The sequence below is a fragment of the Pristiophorus japonicus genome, chromosome 10 (assembly GCF_044704955.1).
Source record: "Pristiophorus japonicus isolate sPriJap1 chromosome 10, sPriJap1.hap1, whole genome shotgun sequence".
NCBI lineage: Eukaryota > Metazoa > Chordata > Chondrichthyes > Pristiophoridae > Pristiophorus > Pristiophorus japonicus.
Genome location: NC_091986.1, coordinates 153,578,842 through 153,600,636, shown reverse-complemented (window position 1 = coordinate 153,600,636; position 21,795 = coordinate 153,578,842). Strand labels below are relative to the sequence as shown.

The 21,795-nt window shown below is 45.0% G+C and overlaps 1 protein-coding gene and 1 pseudogene across 2 annotated transcripts in view; both read right to left on the bottom strand.

The window, feature by feature from the left end:
- Positions 1-421: 421 nt before the first annotated feature.
- Positions 422-659, bottom strand: LOC139275388 (U2 spliceosomal RNA; annotated as a pseudogene).
- Positions 660-1,032: 373 nt separating this feature from the next.
- The window catches only part of zmym2 (zinc finger, MYM-type 2), a 172,936-nt gene continuing 152,173 nt past the window's right edge, over positions 1,033-21,795 (bottom strand). For both annotated transcript variants that reach the window (XM_070892189.1, XM_070892190.1), the window contains exons 22-25: positions 19,651-19,765; positions 18,121-18,363; positions 16,818-16,938; positions 1,033-1,923 (exon numbers count right to left, since the gene is read on the bottom strand). In XM_070892189.1, the coding sequence (XP_070748290.1) occupies positions 1,719-1,923; positions 16,818-16,938; positions 18,121-18,363; positions 19,651-19,765 (684 nt within the window). In that variant the 3' untranslated portion in view covers positions 1,033-1,718. The remainder of the gene's footprint in view (positions 1,924-16,817; positions 16,939-18,120; positions 18,364-19,650; positions 19,766-21,795) is intronic.

The following is a 21,795-nucleotide window of genomic DNA, read 5'->3' as shown; positions in this document are numbered from 1 at the left end:
TAGATAGGCTGGATTTGTTTTCATTGGAACAGAGGAGGCTGAGGGGAGATCTCATTGAGGTGTATAAAATTATGGGCCTAGATATAGTGGATAGAAAGGGCCTATTTCCTTTAGCAGAGGGGTCAACAACCAGGGGGCATAAATTTATAGTAATTGGTAGGTTTAGAGGGGATTTGAGGGGAAATCTCTTCATGCAGAGGGTTGTGGGGGGGGTCTGGAACTTACTCTGCCTGAAAAGGTGGTAGAGGCAGAACCCCTCACCACATTTAAAAAGTACTTGGATATGTACCTGAATTTTTTTTTTCTTCATTTTTTTTTCGTAGCCAATCTTTCCAATTCTTTGTCAGATCACAAACGCCAGAGGTCACCTTGCACACATCAAGGATCACCCTGCGCTAATGCTCTTAGCCAAAAGGCCTAGAGCCCAAGCACCGTTCCTGGAAGTACTGCAATACCAGGTTCGTGCCATGGAGGTGGATGGGTCAGCAACCCCACACACCTCCGTGGAGGTGGATGAGTCAATCCACCCCACCCACCTCCTATTTCCAAAAAGCATAGGAGAACCACCTTCCTGATCCAGGGAGAACCACGTTGGGGTCATGGTTACTCCCCTGTCAGGTCAGTTACGCATGATCTTAGCCAAAAGGCCGAGAAGCGATATGTACCTGAAATGCTGTAACCTGCAGGGTTACGGACCTAGAGCTGGAAAAGTGGGATTAGGCTGGCTAGCCTCTTATTGGCCGGCATGGACACAATGGGCCAGAATGGCCTCCTTCCATGCTGTAAACTTATATGATTCTAGGAAAGGCACATGGAGACAGGAACTTTTCTCAGAATCAGTCCTATGCAACACTTACCAAACATGTGATCTACATGAATTATTCATAATGGGTATACTGTAGCTTTGATTTGCATTTTCACTGTAAATCAAGCAGCTGAACAATATTAACCAATCACATTTAATTTGTTTTCCTCTCGATGCCATCAGATTCCACTATTCAGTTTTTCTTCCACTATGACATTCAGCCAATATTCAGTAATCCTCTTAATTCTTTATTTCAGGTCTTCTTTCCATAAATCAGTTATTTTACAGAGAATTAAAATAGACTGCACCATCCATCAGCATAACAAATAATTAATGCTTACAGAATCTGTGGTGAAAACTCCACCAACTGGTACATTTGTGGAAGGACAACCATCAGGAGGCTAGCTCTAAATTGATTTATAGTGCTAAGACTATATTAATTACATAGATGCGCTCCTATCTGGTGGAGACAGCACCCATTAAAACCATCCTATCTGTAGGGAAATTTCAAAACACTGTAGTTTGTTTTAATGCAAATTCCCCAAATCAGAAAAAAATTACACATGACACATTTGAGATCCTTAGTTTGTAATGTAAAAAGTTACAAATGGAAATGCTTTCTGACGACAAACCAATTCAATAAATAATCTTTAAAAAAAAACTTAAGTGAGAGCAATTGTTTTGAAGTATACATATCCTAAAAGTCACTAAGGAGATTGCTAACGTCTGCTATTCTCCTCTCATTTAGGGTTATTTACATAATACCCAATCTGGGTATGTTGCTACAAGCTCAGTTATAGAGGGTCATTCCAGGAAATGCACACCATTGTTTTCCTGTATTATACTCTAGTGGCCTGACATTACAGTGTCATGATTCTTTGCACAATTGCAGTGCCACTATTGTAGGGAAATTTCAATCAATATCATCTTCATCTACTTCAGAACTGTCCCTTTCATTTTCTTCATATATGTCCTTGATCACAAGAATCCGTACAAGCATATTTTCCAAGATGTTGCGGTCCAAAGGGATACTGGAGTACCAAATCGGACCATCAGGGGCACTGGAGTGTTCTGGCTGTAGATAAAATAGGTCGGTTCTCTGTTGTAGATTTGGAGGGCTACAGAACAAAAAGAATAATTTGTAAAACAGAGTGTAATGTAGAATAGATTGAGAATAAAATCAGTAAAGAGGCTCCCAATTCATTTCACACCTCCCATTTATATATTAGATATAATGCACTTCGTTATAATGGATGAAGTTTGTGTATACAATTGGGAAAATAGGATAAAATGAAAACCTAAATTGCCTGAAAAGTCAACAGAAGCAGATTCAATGTAACTTTCAAAGGGGAATTAGATATACACTTGAATAGGAAATAACTGTAGGCTATAGGGAAAGAGCATGCAAGTGGGACTAATTGGATAGCTTTCAAAGAGCCAGCAAAACCACGCTGTGCTGAATGGCCTCCTTCAGTGCTGCATGATTCTATGATTCTATGATTCTAAAACAGTGGTGGCAAAATACGGCCCATGGGCCATGTCCGACCCACCAAATCATTCTATCCGGCCCGCTGGATGGGACAGAAATAGAACGCAAGTCAGAGCTCGAACTGCACATTCGTCTATCCACTTTCACTTCTCATGGCTCAGATACAGACCTGAACTGCAGCCAAGGAAAAACCATAGTAATACTTCATTCAAATTAATAATCCGCAAAAGTAATTCTCCCTGGCCCGATTTTAAAAGGATCCATTCCGTGATTCTGGGCCCCAATGGTGGGCATCTGTACCCAGAAAGCACTGTGTACTCGAATATGTACTACCCAATTTAGAGTGGCATCATGGCCTCCACAACTCTTTTACCGAAGAAAGTCACCCGCGCTGCACCTTTCCTCTCGCGGTATCCAGAGTACGACGGCAGGGGAGTTTTCATCTAGCACCAATTGGGACGGCATTAGTAATCTTTGCAGAGAGGCATACGGATTAATGAGGTGGGGAATTGATGCTGACACAGGCGCTAAAGAGGGTACAGTTCTATTTCACAGCATTGATTTACAGCAGTTGCAGCCTGCACCACCACACTTCACTCAGATCCGTGTGGAGGTCAGGGGATTGAATGGGGGGTAGAGGAGAGGGGATCGAAGGGGGGAGGGGGATGGAAGGGAAGAGGAGAGGGGATTAAAGAGAGAGATGGAATCGAAGGGGTAGCTTTGGGGAGTGCTCGAATTTGGTTCTAAATTTTTGATGGCACGAGTGAGTGGGAGTTCCGGGCCAAGGGTGGTGGTGAGCCCGAATACTTGTAGAGGAAAATGATATTGGGAGACGAAAACTTTGACTACCATCCTTGGTTGAATGGTGGGCATCCCTACGTTTACCCCAAATATTGTAGATTTGTAACCAGGGATCGATAAAACAAGAGAACAACAATTCAAAATGGCCCTTCGGCGGGGTTTTTTCCAGCCTCACTATCTTATACAGCCGTAACTAAAACTCAACAGGAGTTTGTAATTCCAATATCAGAGAGGAGAGGGGGGGGGGGGGGGGGGCGGGGGAGGTCAGGAACTCAGGGAAAGGTGGTCAGGAACTTGTTGGGAGAGGGAGCATGGTGAGAACAGTGGCGATCCAGGTCTAAAGGAGTGGCTGGGGCGGTGATGAGAGCAAGAACGTGATCCAAATGGTGAGATAAATCAGGTTCTCCCACACTCTCTTATGCCTGGATCACGTTCTTCCACCTCCAACCCCTTTACACCTGCACCACGTTCTGCCTCTCCTCCCCCCCTGGACCGTAGCAGTTCAAGAAGGCAGCCCACGTTCTCAAGGGTCCAATAAATAAATGAATGTTAAAAATGGTCCTACAACGTGCATAACATTACATTTGTCTGTTATTTGCCAGATCCGACTATTCCAATGCTCTCCTGGCCAGCCTCCCATCTTCCACTCTCAATGAACGAGCACATCCAACAAGTCCCATCCGCCCATCACCCCTGTGCTTCTTAAGCTGTGGCAGCTGTCCGGATGTGCCGTGCAGCTCGTTAAAGGAACTGCACACCCCCAAAAAATGAGGGGGAAAATTGTCCAACACCTTGATTTTAAAATTCTCATCCTCATGTTAAAATCTCTCCATGGTCTCACCCCTTCCTATCTGAACTTGGCAGTGTGAGTGCTCCTAACCTGGGAGGGTGAGCCCTGTCTGTTCCCTGAAAGCGTAGTTAACACTGTGCGCTCTGGAGCTGGCTGTCACAATGAATGGATTATATTTAGCAGTTGACGAGAGGTGGGAGCAGCGTCGGAGCGGCCTATAAAAGGCCCAGCGGGAGCTCGAGAGTCAGCGGCAGTTGGCGAGAGGTGGGAGCAGTGTCGGAGCGGCCTATAAAAGGCGTACTGGTGCAGCTACAGCGGGAGAGAAAGCAAAAAAGAAGTAGAAAGGAATCAAAAGGTGACGTCACAGCCAATGGGGTAAGTGATTGGCTGGTGATTGGTGAGTAGCTTTTCTTTTTTTTTATATCAGTAAGTAAACTGTAACATTGTTATTACCAATTTAAGGGTATCTAAGGGTTAAGGCATGGCAGGAGAGATCGGTCACGTAATATGCTCCTCCTGTGCCATGTGGGAACTCAGGGACGCTTCCGGTGTCCCTTACGACTACATATGTAAGAAGTGTATCCGCCTCCATCTCCTGATGGACCGCGTTGCGGAATTGGAGCTGAGGGTGGATTCACTCTGGAGCATCCACGATGCTGAGAATGACATAAGTGGCACGTGTAGTGAGTTGGTCTTACCACATGAGAAGGATCCACAGCCAGCTAGGGAATGGAAGACCAGTAGGAAGAGTAGTACAAAGAAGGTAGTACAGGGGTCCCAACTGGTCATCCCCCTGCAAAACAGATACACTGTTTTGAGTGCTGTTGAGGGAGATGACTCATTAGGGGAGAGCAACAGCAGCCAAGTTCATGGCACCGTGGCTGGCTCTGTTGTACAGGAGGGCATAAAAAAGAGTGGGAGAGCGATAGTGATAGGGGATTCAATCATAAAGGGAATAGATAGGCGTTTCTGCGGCCACAATCGAGACTCCAGGATGGTATGTTGCCTCCCTGGTGCAAGGGTCAAGGATGTCTCCGAACGAGTGCAGGACATTCTGAAAAGGGAGGGAGAACAGCCAGTTGTCGTGGTGCACATTGGTACCAACGACATAGGTAAAAAAAGGGATGAGGTCCTACGAGACGAATTTAAGGAGCTAGGAGTTAAATTAAAAAGTAGGACCTCAAAAGTAGTAATCTCGGGATTGCTACCAGCGCCACGTGCTAGTCAGAGTAAGAATCGCAGGATAGCACAGATGAATACGTGGCTTGAGCAGTGGTGCAGCAGGGAGGGATTCAAATTCGTGGGGCATTGGAACAGGTTCTGGGGGAGGTGGGACCAGTACAAACCGGACGATCTGCACTTGGGCAGGAACGGAACCAATGTCCTAGGGGGAGTGTTTGCTAGTGCTGTTGGTGAGGAGTTAAACTAATATGGCAGGGGGTTGGGAACCAATACAGGGAGACAGAGGGAAACAAAAAGGAGACAAAAACAAAAGACAGAAAAGAGATGAGTAAAAGTGGAGGGCAGAGAAACCAAAGGATAGAAACAAAATGGGCCACTGAATATAAAAGGGCTGCAGGAGGGGTAAAAACTAAAAATCATGGTTTAAAAACTAGGATGAAAACACTCTACCTAAATGCATGCAGCATTCGAAATAAAGTAAATGAGTTGACGGCACAAATCATTACAAATGGGTATGATTTGGTGGCCATTACAGAGACATGGTTGCAAGGTGGCCAGGACTGGGAATTAAACGTACAGGGGTATCTGACGATTCGGAAAGATAGGCAGGAAGGGAAGGGAGGTGGGGTAGCTCTGTTAATAAGGGATGATATCAGGGCAGTTGTGAGTGATGATATTGGCTCCAATGAACAAAATGTTGAATCATTGTGGGTGGAGATTAGAGATAATAAGGGGAAAAAGTCACTGGTCGGCGTAGTTTATAGGCCCCCAAATAATAACTTCATGGTGGGGCGGGCAATAATCAAGGGAATAATGGAGGCATGTGAAAAAGGAACGGCAGTAGTTATGGGGGATTTTAACCGACATATCGATTGGTCAAATCAAATTGCAGGGGGTAGCCTGGAGGAGGAATTCATAGAATGCATACGGGATTGTTTCTTAGAACAGTATGTAACAGAGCCTACAAGGGAGCAAGCCATTTTGGATCTGGTACTGTGTAACGAGACAGGAAAAATAAACGATCTCCTCGTAAAAGATCCTTTCGGAATGAGTGATCACAATATGGTTGAATTGGTAATACAGATTGAGGATGAGGAAGTTGTGTCAAAAACGAGCGTACTATGCTTAAACAAAGGGGACTACAGTGGGATGAGGGCAGAGTTGGCTAAAGTAGACTGGAAACAAGGACTAAACGGTGGCAAAATTGAGGAACAGTGGAGGACTTTTAAGGAGCTCTTTCATAATGCGCAACAAAAATATATTCCAGTGAAAAAGAAGGGCGGCAAGAGAAGAGATAACCGGCCGTGGATAACCAAGGAAATAAAGGAAAGTATCAAATCAAAGACCAATGCGTATAAGGTGGCCAAGGTTAGTGGGAAACTAGAGGATTGGGAAGATTTTAAGCAACAGCAAAGAATGACTAAAAAAGCAATAAAGAAAGGGAAGATAGATTACGAAGGTAAACTTGCGCAAAACATAAAAACAGATAGTAAAAGCTTTTACAGATATATAAAACGGAAAAGAGTGACTAAAGTAAATGTTGGTCCCTTAGAAGATGAAAAGGGGGATTTAGTAATGGGAAATGTGGAAATGGCTGAGACCTTAAACAATTATTTTGCTTCCGTCTTCACAGTGGAAGACACAAAAACCATGCCAAAAATTGCTGGTCATAGGAATGTGGGAAGGGAGGACCTTGAGATGATCACTATCACTAGGGAGGTAGTGCTGGACAGACTAATGGGACTGAAGGTAGACAAGTCCCCTGGTCCTGATGAAATGCATCCCAGGGTATTAAAAGAGATGGCGGAAGTTATAGCAGATGCATTTGTTATAATCTACCAAAATTCTCTGGACTCTGGGGAGGTACCAGCGGATTGGAGAGCAGCTAATGTAACGCCTCTGTTTAAAAAAGGGGGCAGGCAAAAGGCAGGTAACTAAAGGCCGGTTAGTTTAACATCTGTAGTGGGGAAAATGCTTGAAACTATCATTAAGGAAGAAATAGTGGGACATCTGGATAGGAATAGTGCAATCAAGCAGACGCAGCATGGATTCATGAAAGGGAAATCATGTTTAACTAACTTACTGGAATTCTTTGAGGATATAACGAGCATGGTGGATAGAGGTGTACCGATGGATGTGGTGTATTTTGATTTCCAAAAGGCATTCGATAAGGTGCCACATAAAAGGTTACTGCAGAAGATAAAGGTACGCAGAGTCAGAGGAAATGTATTAGCATGGATAGAGAATTGGCTGGCGAACAGAAAGCAGAGTGTTGGGATAAATGGGTCCTTTTCCGGTTGGAAATCAGTGGTTAGTGGTGTGCCACAGGGATCAGTGCTGGGACCACAACTGTTTACAATATACATTGATGACCTAGAGGAGGGGACAGAGTGTAGTGCAACAAAATTTGCAGATGACACAAAGATTAGTGGGAAAGCGGGTTGTGTAGAGGACTCAGAGAAGCTGCAAGGAGATTTGGATAGGTTAAGCGAATGGGCTAAGGTTTGGCAGATGGAATACAATATCGGAAAGTGTGAGGTCATCCACCTTGGGAAAAAAGACAGTAAAAGGGAATATTATTTGAATGGGGAGAAATTACAACATGCTGCAGTACAGAGGGACCTGGGGGTCCTTGTGCATGAATCCCAAAAGGTTAGTTTGCAGGTGCAGCAGGTAATCAGGAAGGCAAATGGAATGTTGGCCTTCATTGCGAAAGGGATGGAGTACAAAAGCAGGAAGGTGTTGCTGCAACTGTATAAGGTATTGGTAAGGCTGCACCTGGAGTACTGTGTGCAGTTTTGGTCACCTTACTTAAGGAAGGATATACTAGCTTTGGAAGGGGTACAGAGACGATTCACTAGGCTGATTCGAGAAATGAGGGGGTTACCTTATGATGATAGATTGAGTAGACTGGGTCTTTACTCCTTGGAGTTCAGAAGGATGAGGGGTGATCTTATAGAAACATTTAAAATCATGAAAGGGGTAGACAAGATAGAGGCAGAGAGGTTGTTTCCATTGGTGGGGGAGACTAGAACTAGGGGGCACAGCCTCAAAATACAGAGGAGCCAATTTAAAACCGAGTTGAGAAAGAATTTCTTCTCCCAGAGGGTTGTGAATCTGTGGAATTCTCTGCCCAAGGAAGCAGTTGAGGCTGGCTCATTGAATGTTTTCAAGTCAAAGATAGATAGATTTTTAAGCAATAAGGGAATTAAGGGTTACGGGGAGAGGGCGGGTAAGTGGAGCTGAGTCCACGACCAGATCAGCCATGATCTTATTGAATGGCGGAGCAGGCTCGAGGGGCTAGATGGCCTACTCCTGTTCCTAATTCTTATGTTATGTTCTTATATTATACGTTGCAAAAATCTTGATTACTCAGGCAGGGTCTAATTACACATTCCAGACAAACTGTTGGGTATGCCTTGTCCTCCAAGGTGACCAAGCAGAACTTTGGTGATGCAAATAGTTACAGCCATAAATGCTGTCTTGCCAGAGATGCTCACATCTTGAGAATGAATTAAAAAAACAAGTTCCTTCATAGCAAAGTCAATCAAGTGTATCAAAGAATAGGGCTGGAATTTGGGCCTTTTGGATTTTGGGGCGTTAATCGTGGCGGGATATTAAAATCAGCGCCTGAGAATAGTTTGCGCCTTCGACTGCAGGTTTCGGCGAATATGTAAAGTAGGACGAGCATGGCATGTCAAGAGTTACACAACATACATTGTGCGCCCGAGCCAAAACTTGCATTGTTAAAGGAGGCGGCCATTTTGCGAATGCGCAGTGAAAAGTTTTTTCTCTCTCCCGGGCGCAAACGCTAATGCAGGGCGTGGCAGCTTCCTGCGCGCATAAACTGCCCCACTTCTGCAGAGATGGAGGAACAGGAAGTAAGGCAGCGTGCCAGGCGCTTCTGTAATGAGGCGAGTGAGGCCTTAGTCCACGCAGTGGAGAGGAGGTGGTCCTCACTCCATCTTGCTGAGAGACACAGACCACTCCCAACTGTATTTAAGAAGCTGTGGAGGGACATAGCACAGGAGGTCTCTGCTGCAGATGTCAAAAAAATTTCAATGATCTTACCAGGATCATCAGAGTACCATTCACATTTATGTATGCCTCCTTTCCTTCTAACATGAATCTCTCACACTATGTGAAGTCTTTCATGCATAAGTTCCTTCTCAAACGTCTTGCTGTCTGTGGGGTGGGTTTCACTTGCACAAGAAAGATGAAGGCGTACTTCTGCACCCATTGCCTTCCAATGATCGATGCACATGAACTCAGTAATTTACATCCTTCCTCGCAATACACTCTCATTGCTGCTATGGCTCCTAACAATCACTCACGAACCTCATGCAACATCCAAACAGATTGAACGGAAGTCACTAGGACATTCACACAGTTTCACCTATTGTACTATGGTAGGCAACAGTGCAGAAACCCTTTCTGAACCCTTCCTGTTTTTCTCTTTGCAGTCGAAGCACTCCCATAACAGGAGTGAACAGCTGTGTACAGGTGAGGGGCTGCCTCAAATGCTACAACTTGTTGAGAAACGGATGTTGGCCCTCATTGGAGTAGCAGCTCGGGCAGTTGCCAGGGGCGATGCTGAGCCCCCTTCGGGTAGTGAGGCTATGTAAATGGATAGGGAGCTTGAAGAGACTGTATTGAGACATATAATGAAGTGGTGGCGGGCCTTCAAATGAACATGTGCAATGCCACCTTCCTCATGTCACCCTGCCCCCTCCCCTGCTGCTAACCACATGTATGTATTTTGACCTTGCAGGAGATCAGCCACAATCGTGCCAGCCTTCCCAGGACGCATCAATCTCAGGCCATGGTGGTGATGATGAGGCAGCGGACACAACCAACATAACAGCCACAGAGCCCGCCAGTTGCCCCGTCTCCACATTCGTCATCTCGTGGCAATGAGATTTTTGAGGGGTTTGAGTCTTCGGAGGCTCCTGGCCCCAGTCGCCTACAGCAACGCAGTGCAAGAGGGCAATCTGGAAGGCCAGCTCTCCGGAGGGTGAGTCAGCAAAGTCGGTCTGCTCAACGAACAAGGAAATGGCAGACCAATTGAACAAATACTTTGGTTCTGTCTTCACTAAGGAAGACACGAATAACCTACCGAAAATAATAGGGCACCGAGGGTCTAGCAAGAAGGAGGAACTGAAGGATATCCTTATTAGTCAGGAAACTGTGTAAGGGAAATTGATGGGATTGAAGGCCAATAAATCCCCAGGGCCTGATAGTCTGCATCCCAGAGTACTTAAGGAAGTGGCCCTAGAAATAGTGGATGCATTGGTGGTCATTTTCGAACATTCTATAGATTCTGGATCAGTTCCTATGGATTGGAGGGTAGCTAATGTAACCCCATTTTTTAAAAAAAGGAGCGAAAACAGGGAATTATAGACCGGTTAGTAGCCTGACATCGGTAGTGAGGAAAATGTTGGAATCAATTATTAAAGATGTAATTGGAAAGCAGTGATAGGATCGGTTCAAGTCAGCATGGATTTGTGAAAGGGAAATCATGCTTGACAAATCTTCTAGAATTTTTTGAGGATGTAACTAGTAGAGTGGACAAGGGAGAACCAGTGGATGTGGTGTATTTGGACTTTCAAAAGGCTTATGACAAGGGCCCACACAAGAGATTAGTGTGCAAAATTAAGGCATCTGGTATTGGGGGTAATGTATTGACGTGGATAGAGAACTGGTTGGCAGACAGGAAGCAAAGAGTAGGAATAAACGGGCCCTTTTCAGAATGGCTGGCAGTGACTAGTGGGGTACCGCAAGGTTCAGTGCTGGGACCCCAGCTATTTACAATATACATTAATGACTTAGACGAAGGAATTGAATGTAATATCTCCAAGTTTGCAGATGACACTAAGCTGGGTGGCAGTGTGAGCTGTGAGGAGAATGCTAAGAGGCTGCAGGGTGATTTGGACAGGTTAGGTGAGTGGGCAAATGCATGGCAAATGCAGTATAATGTAGATAAATGTGAGGTTATCCACTTTGGTGGCAAAAATAGGAAGGCAGAATATTATCTGAATGGTGACAGATTAGGAAAAAGGGAGGTGCAATGAGACCTGGGTGTCATGGTACATCAGTCATTAAAAGTTGGTATTCAGGTACAGCAGGCGGTAAAGGCGGCAAATGGCATGTTGGCCTTCATAGTGAGAGGATTTGAGTATAAGAGCAGGGAGGTCTTACTGCAGTTGTACAGAGCCTTGGCGAGGCCACACCTTGAATATTGTGTGCAGTTTTAATCTGAGGAAGGACATTCTTGCTATTGAGGGAGTGCAGCGAAGGTTCACCAGACTGATTCCCGGGATGGCAGGACTGACAAATGAAGAAAGACTGGATCGCCTAGGCTTATATTCACTGGAATTTAGAAGAATGAGAGGGGATCTCATGGAAACATATAAAATTCTGATGGGATTGGACAGGTTAGATGCAGGAAGATGGTTCCCGATGTTGGGGAAGTCCAGAACCAGGGGGGGTCACAGTCTAAGGATAAGGGGAAGCCAGTTAGAAACATAGAAAATAGGTGCAGGAGTAGGCCATTCGGCCCTTCTAGCCTGCACCGCCATTCAATGAGTTCATGGCTGAACATGCAACTTCAGTACCCCATTCCTGCTTTCTCACCAGACCCCTTGATTCCCCTAGTAGTAAGGACTTCATCTAACTCCTTTTTGAATATATTTAGTGAATTGGCCTCAACAACTTTCTGTGGTAGAGAATTCCACAGGTTCACCACTCTCTGGGTGAAGAAATTCCTCCTCATCTCGGTCCTAAATGGCTTCCCCCTTATCCTTAGACTGTGTCCCCTGGTTCTGGACTTCCCCAACATTGGGAACATTCTTCCTGCATCTAACCTGTCTAACCCCGTCAGAATTTTAAACGTTTCTATGAGGTCCCCTCTCATTCTTCTGAACTCCAGTGAATACAAGCCCAGTTGATCCAGTCTTTCTTGATAGGTCAGTCCCGCCATCCCGGGAATCAGTCTGGTGAACCTTCTCTGCACTCCCTCAATAGCAAGAATGTCCTTCCTCAGGTTAGGAGACCAAAACTGTACACAATACTCCAGGTGTGGCCTCACCAAGGCCCTGTACAATTGTAGCAACACCTCCCTGCCCCTGTACTCAAATCCCCTCGCTATGAAGGCCAACATGCCATTTGCTTTCTTAACCACCTGCTGTACCTGCATGCCAACCTTCAATGACTGATGTACCATGACACCCAGGTCTCTTTGCACCTCCCCTTTTCCTAATCTGTCACCATTCAGATAATAGTCTGTCTCTCTGTTTTTACCACCAAAGTGGATAACCTCACATTTATCCACATTATACTTCATCTGCCATGCATTTGCCCACTCACCTAACCTATCCAAGTCACTCTGCAGCCTCATAGCATCCTCCTCGCAGCTCACACTGCCACCCAACTTAGTGTCATCCGCAAATTTGGAGATATTACATTTAATCCCCTCGTCTAAATCATTAATGTACAATGTAAACAGCTGGGGCCCCAGCACAGAACCTTGCGGTACCCCACTAGTCACTGCCTGCCATTCTGAAAAGTCCCCATTTACTCCTACTCTTTGCTTCCTGTCTGACAACCAGTTCTCAATCCATGTCAGCACACTATCCCCAATCCCATGTGCTTTAACTTTGCACATTAATCTCTTGTGTGGGACCTTGTCGAAAGCCTTCTGAAAGTCCAAATATACCACATCAACTGGTTCTCCCTTGTCCACTCTACTGGAAACATCCTCAAAAAATTCCAGAAGATTTGTCAAGCATGATTTCCCTTTCACAAATCCATGCTGACTTGGACCTATCATATTACCTCTTTCCAAATGCACTGCTATGACATCCTTAATAATTGATTCCATCATTTTACCCACTACCGATGTCAGGCTGACCGGTCTATAATTCCCTGTTTTCTCTCTCCCTCCTTTTTTAAAAAGTGGGGTTACATTGGCTACCCTCCACTCCGTAGGAACTGATCCAGAGTCAATGGAATGTTGGAAAATGACTGTCAATGCATCCACTATTTCCAAGGCCACCTCCTTAAGTACTCTGGGATGCAGTCCATCAGGCCCTGGGGATTTATCGGCCTTCAATCCCATCAATTTCCCCAACACAATTTCCCGACTAATAAGGATTTCCCTCAGTTCCTCCTCCTTACTAAACCCTCCGACCCCTTTTATATCCGGAAGGTTGTTTGTGTCCTCCTCAGTGAATACCGAACCAAAGTACTTGTTCAATTGGTCCGCCATTTCTTTGTTCCCCGTTATGACTTCCTCTGATTCTGACTGCAGGGGACCTACGTTTGTCTTTACTAACCTTTTTCTCTTTACATATCTATAGAAACTTTTGCAATCCGTCTTAATGTTCCCTGCAAGCTTCTTCTCGTACTCCATTTTCCCTGCCCTAATCAAACCCTTTGTCCTCCTCTGCTGAGTTCTAAATTTCTCCCAGTCCCCGGGTTCACTGCTATTTCTGGCCAATTTGTATGCCACTTCCTTGGCTTTAATGCTATCCCTGATTTTCCTTGATAGCCACGGTTGAGCCACCTTCCCTTTTTTATTTTTACGCCAGACAGGAATGTACAATTGTTGTAATTCATCCATGCGGTCTCTAAATGTCTGCCATTGCCCATCTACAGTCAACCCCTTCAGTATCATTCGCCAATCTATCCTAGCCAATTCACGCCTCATACCTTCAAAGTTACCCTTCTTTAAGTTCTGGACCATGGTCTCTGAATTAACTGTTTCATTCTCCATCCTAATGCAGAATTCCACCGTATTATGGTCACTCTTCCCCAAGGGGCCTCGCACAACGAGATTGCTAATTAATTCTCTCTCATTACACAACACAAGTTAGGACCGAGATGAGGAGAAACTTCAAAGAATTGGGAACCTGTGGAATTCTCTACCACAGAAAGTTATTGAGGCCAGTTCGTTAGATATATTCAAAAGGGAGTTAGATGTGACCCTTATGGCTAAAGGGATCAAGGGGTATGGAGAGAAAGCAGGAATGGGGTACTGAAGTTGCATGATCAGCCATGATCATACTGAATGATGGTGCAGGCTCGAAGGGCCGAATGGCCTACTCCTGCACCTATTTTCTATGTTTCTATGACAGGCAGACATGGAATTGGACTTGTAAAGCACCGTGACCTTGGGACGGATCCCAGAGAGCATCGACAAGCTTACTGCGACTGTTGCAGAGGCAGCATCATGCATCGACGGTACAACTCAGGACTCCTGCGAGGCCATCATTTTCCACACACAGAGGTAGGTGGCCTCGAGCAGTGACAGTGGCATTCCAGAGTGTGCCATTGATCACGTTGCAGCCTCGGGTACATCGCAGGCACAAGCTACGCTTCAGCTTGGTGATGTGATGCAGTTGATGACTGCTGCCATCCTCACTGCGTTCCCCACTGTCCAACAGGGAAGGTACAATGCCGAAGCAGACCAGCAAGTTGTGGAGACACATCGTGCTCCGGATGCTGAGGCCCAGTCCTGTCAGAGAGTCAGTGGTTCCCAAGAAATGGAAGGTGCTGTCCTTCCTCAGGAGGACAGCATTCTGGCTCCCACCACTGATTTGCCAACCGTGCACCATACACGGTCGACACCCCAGCCACCAGTGACTGCTTCCAGTAATGATAAGGCACAGCTGTCCGTAGCCGGATCTTCCTGGCCAAAAGCTGGTCCAGGGCGTCCTCAGACGCTGTCTGCATTGTCTGCCTCCCCAACACAGCAGCCCTCTAACAGCCTTGCTGTAAGCACTGAGGCCTCATTGAGGAGCAGCAGCAGGCGTGGGAGGGGCTGACGGGAAGGTGGTGGGGGGGGAAAAGAAGTGTGGCTAAGAGCCATTAAAAGGGCTGGCACAAGGTTGAGCTCATGCATGTATGTAGAATTGTTCATATTGTAAATAGTTGTATGGTAAGAAATGGCTGATTTTGCATTGATTTGCTGCAGGAACCAGTTTTGTGTTTAGTTAGTTTTGGTTTAATCATTGTATCATTTTGGGTTGTTGGGGGGGCGGGGGGGAGGGTTGTTCATTATTGATGTTTATAAAAATGTTTCTTGGACCTTTGCCATTGGTGTCTTGTGTCTCATTGCAGAATTCAATGTAGATGAGCCGTCATGGTGGCACAAAACTGCAACCCCACCTTCCCCACTCAAGCGATGATGAGCTGGCGATGTAAGGCTCTTGCTGCGGGCGCATCGCCACGCTGCCTCCCCTGTGGTTGTGGTGGATCTGCAATGGGTTCCTCGCCAGCCTTGTCTTCCTTGTCCTCCTGAGGTGGTCCTGCAATCCCCACTGGCAATGCCTGGCCCTTCATGATGGCGAAGCGTGTATCATGCAGCACACCACAATGAATTCAGAGACCTATTAAGGGGAGTATTGAAGGCTGCCTCCAGAGCGGTCCAGGCATCGGAAGCGGTGCTTGAGCACCCCAATTGTCTGTCCGATGCTATTGTGGGTGGCTGCATGGCTGTCATTGTGGCGCTGCTCGGCTTCTGTGGTGGGGTACCGGAGGGAGTCATGAGCCAGGTGGCCAAGCCGTAACCTTTGTTCCCGATCAGCCAGCCCTGCCCTTGTCTTTGTCACTAAAACATTTGTGACACAGTGCTCTAAAGCAACATGAAAGCATCATGTGTGCTCCCTGGATAGCTGGAATTCACTGTGAGGATGTGCTGCGTGTGGTCGCAGAACAACTGTGCATTTAGGAAGTGGTATCCCTTTCGGTTTCTGAAGACCTCTGCATTGTATAATGGTGCTTGCAAGGCGACGTGTGTGCAGTCAATGGCTCCTTGAACCTTGGGGAAGCCTATAATTCTTCCAAACCCTAAAGCGCTTGCATTCTGGCTGACCTTGCTCATTGGGAACTTTATGAAGTCCATTCTGCGTGCGTACAATGCCCTTGTAACCTGGTGAATGCAGCAATGTGTAGCGTGCTGAGAGATGCTGCATATGTCCCCTGCTGCTGCCTGGAAGGAGCCGAGCCACTGTCACCTTCACCTCAACGGGTAGCACAGTCCTGTTGGCGTTAGTAGGCTGTAGGTCTGCCTTCGTGCTTATCTCTGTCAGCATTTCTTTTCGGAAACGCAGCCTTCTAACGCACTGCGCCTCAGAGAGCTGGAGGTATGAGCGACGTTCCCTGTAAACCCGTCGGGGTAAGGCCTCCTCCCAACATGGCCATGAACCCTTCTTCCAGCTTGAAGCCGCCTGGCAATAGCAACCAGCATGATACGCTGGCGAACTAGTATTGCCCCCAATGAAATCTCTCACTGACCTTGTAAGCAAAGTGTCATGGCACATAAAAGTGCCGCTTGCAACTCGGAGCCTCACGCAGTGTTCTGACAACTGCGATATAAGATCCTCCAGCCTCCGTTTAAAAATGCCGCCAATAGTGTCTGCTGCAGCCTGGGACCGCCTAGTTTTTTCAGGCGTTTCCTGGGGCGGGTGTTAAATGAGGCGTTCAGGCCGAAAGTTCCATCCAGGGCGCTAGCGCAGCCTTGCATGATGATTGACGTCATAATCGCGCTAAAACTGGAGGGCGGCACTGTAAGTTTTGCGCCGGCACAAACCAATAGTCAAATCTTCCGGCCGGGCGCTAAATCCTGGCATTCCAGCATGACGCCCAAAAACAACATTTAATGACCCACCGGGGCGCTAACCGAGGCGCCAATGAGCCAAAATTTAGTCCTTAGTTTAATGAAGACAAAAAACTGTTTGTTTTAACCTTACCACTTCGAGAGGTAGCACTCAAACATTTTTACAGGACATCTTAATGGATTGGCAGAGTTTTCTTTTTGTTCAAATACAGGATCATCCTCTTCACGTTTTCTCTTGCCTGGTGTAATTTTGTCTGAAAAGACAATATAATGACGTCAAATTTGCTGATACTGCTGAAGTATGGTTTTTATACAAACAAATCAATAAGAGGCTACATAGTCTGGTGCTTCTTACTTTGTGATTCTCATCCACAGTTTCAGAATTGCAGGCATGCATCGCACTATATTTACATTTTGAAGTAGGATTCCTGTGGACTTCAGTGTTCAATCCAAGAAAGCCTAATCTATGCACATGCCTCCGTGTAGATACAAGTGTGGTTTCAATCTTATTTCCATAGTCAAAATTAATGTACAGTAGCATAGTGCTCCAAATTTATACACAGGATTTTCTGTTATTATAGCAAACTTTAATTCTCAGAGGAGGTGAACTATTTTTGCTGAGTTAATTTAGAGTTAAGGGGCAATTTGAATTTGCCAATATTGGCGATAATGGGGCATTATGGACTCAAAATGGGGTTGGCAGACTTTTTGCCTATTAACGCCGACTAACGGCCAGCTGCCACTTTCAGAGGTGCCTACCATTGGGTGGATGAAGCGCCTGCCTGTTTCAGGCGGTCGGGCCTTTTTATTATGCAGATTGAGGGCCTATGATGTCCACTTGTCCCTTGATTACCATTTTAAGACAGAACTCATTGGAGCATGCACCGTGCACTCTTGGAACTATTTTATTAGTGATGGAGCTAAAGAGGCCCCGGAAAGGTAAATGTTACATTATTTTTGTAGTCGCAGAAAGAGCAAATAAATCTGAGCCATAGTCGTCTCTGCTTCAACTCCTGTCTCCGTGATAATGACATCCCCTCCTGGATTTACTTTGCTGCCAGCCTGGCAGCTTCTGAGCCACCCAATAAAGCCCCAGTCATCCACCCAAAAGTTAAAATCGATTCCAATGTGTACAATCTATGATTGACTTTTACTGTTCAGCCCACTAGAGGGCATACTATATAGCATCAGAATTTTTTTAATAAAATGAACTTGCGGAAATGAATTATGTGTTTCACAACACATTATGTATAGCTATCTTAGCTTGTAGATATATAAAAAAGCTAGCTTATGAGACAATGGATAAAAATGCTTAGAAACATGTTTATAGGATTATAAGGGGAGAATAAAAAGGAATCTATATTACACGTTGAAGGGACATCCAAGTCTCCCAAGAATATGTAGAAAATCCTTTATTATCCAAATTAATGCCTTACCTCGATTGTCATTTGTACACAAAGCAGGTACCTCGTATCGAATGCATACAGTACTGTCAGAGTTTTTATTCCATTGCTTGACAACATTTCCAAAGGAAAGTCTCAGATGCTGCTCAATGGTTCTTAGCCCAAAATATTTAGTGTTAAAATATAGCAAAGTATTAAGAAGAACAAATGGTGATTGTGGCCCTAGCTGCTTGCTGTTCCATAGATAATCCTCTTCAACACGTGAAAATATTGATCCTAAAAAAGCAGCCAAAGGAAATCAGCATTTACAAATTATGCAACAGGGCATATGTTTATATGATATAATAAGATACTGATATGTATAATACCTACTAATCATGTATAGTATGCTTGTCCATAAGATAATTTATAAGATAATTTACTTTGTTAAACATTACAAACATTAAATTTTACTTTTTTGCAATCAAGGCCATACAATTTAAAAAAAAACTATCAAAATGCATCATCACTTGGCATACATGCGATGCCATTACAATAAAAAAGGCAAGTAACAATTTTCTTTGGGTCAGAGCACCACATTCTATGTAAGATTATCTGCCACAAAAATTACCACCTCATTCTTTAAAACAAGTGTAACCTCCACTTACAATTAGGACTTGTAGTCATCTACCCAAGAAGTGGGTAGGTGGGGGTAAATAGACACTGTTGCTTCAAGAAATTCTCATTGGATGGTGGAACAGGCTCGAGGGGCTGAATGGCCCACTCCTGTTTCTATGGTCTTAGAGAAAGATACAGGCTCAGGGTTAGGAGAGCCCAATTTCCGTCAAAGCAACAATGTCAATCCACAATAATAGGGTGCATGTCAAGCGCCTTATCTGCGAGTGAATCGACATTTTGGAGGGAATTGCAGAGAAGGACAGTAAATGATGGTCAGGTGTTCGAATGGGGAAACGGAGTATGGAAAATATCACATAGCTAAATAGCTATTATAGTTAGGATGTTTACTGAACAAACTTGCAACAGGAGCTGCATGTTACTCACTTTTAAGTGGACATTAAAGTAATACCTTTTGCAGAACTATGGTTTTACCCTGGTAAATGCTTTCTTGTTTTGAGGAACAGGCAATAAAAAAAAGTGGCATTTAACTATTTTTTCCATGAGTGACTGCATAAAGTTTAAATAAAAAGTTGCAATTCTTGCTTGTCATAGGAATTCGCGCAATGGAACTTTGTTGGCAAATCTCTGAAAAGAAAGTCAGTTTAGTTAATCCTGGTCTTACTTTCTAATACAATGGTCTTAATTTCTAATACAATATATGTTCAATTACAAAGTAAAATTAGGATTGTAGGTGAATCCACAAGTGCAAGTGTGACCCAATATCTTAACAATTTAAATAATGTTTATATCTTATCCACTTTCAAAAGTATATAGATTTTTCTAAATCTTTCTATATACCTACACAGCAAAATTAATGTACAACTTACATGAAAAGTTGTAATAAACACATTTATTTAGGAAAAGCAATATTGGAGAAATGTATATAAACATTATTTAGTTTCTTACCGTTTGGTAGAATACTTGGTCGCCAGCTTCTCAAGATTATGTTAAATTCTTCACTAAAGGCCTGGTAGCAGGGGTCACTAAATATATTATCATTCCTATTATTTTCATATAGATACTGTGGAAGGAAAAATAAAACTGCAATAATCCTGTGAGCAATAAACCAAAATGTCAACGGCAGATTTATGTTTCGCTGTGCCATCTATCAAACAAGTGCTATGTCATTAGTTCAGAACTTTATTCCATAATGAAACAGACTTCATATGAGCCCTTTGGTAATGTGCTGTCAAAATAACAATATGAACATACGAATATAGTTGAGTCATGTTAAAAACATTATGTAAAACGGATCGGCATTTCAACACGTACTAGAGATTAGCATGTCACACTAAAACGGATTTTGAAATAAATCAGAATCAAATGCAAAGTTCTGTCTAGTAATCTGGTGAAAGAATGACAAGAAAACTGTCCATTTCCAGGGTTTTCTCTAGTTTGTTGATCATCTTCTGGAAAAGAATGGCAGCTCTTTTGAACTTGTACCAAGAATTAATCTTAGGGATGGCTCTTGCAAATGATAACGACTTCCCTGGAATCGATTCCAAGAAACCGTGTGTCTGAGTTCTTAAACATTCCACTTCACAATTATCTCAGTAAAAACAGGCCTGTTGCTAGAAAGCAAAATAATGACCTCTTCAGTGATAAAGATGGTTAAGTGCTTGCATTAAGGTTTTGCACCACAACATTCTTCAAACTAGAGCTATTTCTGTACATAGCCAGCTTATAACGATGAAAATATTTATCAGAAAAGCAAGTGCAAGTTGAAGTGCAAACTAGAAATACACTTTAAACTTCCATTAGAGTAGAAAAATGTTAAGTTTACAACTATTTTAAAATGTTAGAAGTCAATCACCTAACCTAACAAGTTCCTTTATAATGAGAAAATAGCCAGACATCACATACTGAATTCAAATTATTCAAAAGTTTCTAATCTCTCCTCTCAAATTGTTGAGAAATATTTCCATAAATGATAGCAAGGATGAAAAGTTGGCATGTAACTAAAGAGCGCTGGAAACATTCTCATTGGCACATTTACTGGAATTGGCTTAACCTTTAAACAACCAGCTAGCGATCATCATTGATGTGACTATTTGGACTAATGATTTTCTCGCCCTTCTGCGCTGTGTCCTCTGGACCCCGCCCCCCCCATCCGAAACCGGAACCGGAAGTGGGGCTCCAAACCGGATGTGGAGCCCCGCAATTGGCCACAGTGATTGCGACCATGTTGCCCGACTGAGCCGCAAGCTGCTGAGCCCCGAGCCCCCGGCTGAGCCGCCGAGCTCCCCGCTGCCGAGTCCCGAGCTCCCCGCTGCTGAGCCCCGAGCTCCCCGCTGAGCTGCCGAGCTCCCCGCTGCCGAGTCCCGAGCTCCCCGCTGAGCCCCACGCTGAGCTGCCAAGCGGGGGCAGGGAGAAAGCGGCGAGGAGAGCCGGCGAGCGACCAGGGGGGAGAAAGAGAGACAATCTGGTTTGTGAGCGGGGGGGGGGGAAGGGAAGAGAGAGCCTGGTTCTTGGGGGAGGGGGGGTAGAAGAGCTTGGTTGCTGGGGGTGGGGGAGAGAGAGAGACTGGTTGTTGGGGGGGGGGGGGGGGGGGGCCGGGGAAAGAGAGAGAGAGAGCCTGGTTGTTTTGGGGGCGGGGGGGGATGCACGTGGGAGAGAGACATGGGGGGGTGGGGAGGAGAGAGAGACACAGAGGGGCGGGAGAGGGTGGGGAAGAGAGAGGGAACTCGGGGAAGACAGATCATGTTCTTCCAACCCCATTTACACCCATACCCGATTTCCCGGAAAGCTCGGTGCGTCAGGGACATCGTTGGAGTGGATGAAATCCAGAAGTCACGACACTGTCACTAATCACTTCATACTCAATAGACCTGTTAACAATCTGTACACAATGCCCCATCTATGGGGCGGGGCGGGGTTTTGGGTAAGGTCATGCGCTGGGGTAAAAGACTTTGGCTTGGGGAGGGATGCAATTGGGCTGGGGGAGGGATGTGTCCTTTCTGACTTCTGAAGTCCAAATGGATCATGTTACAATGTGCAAAGCTAGGTTGGGCGGTTCCATTTACACATTCCAGAGAAACTTCAGCGTGTGGC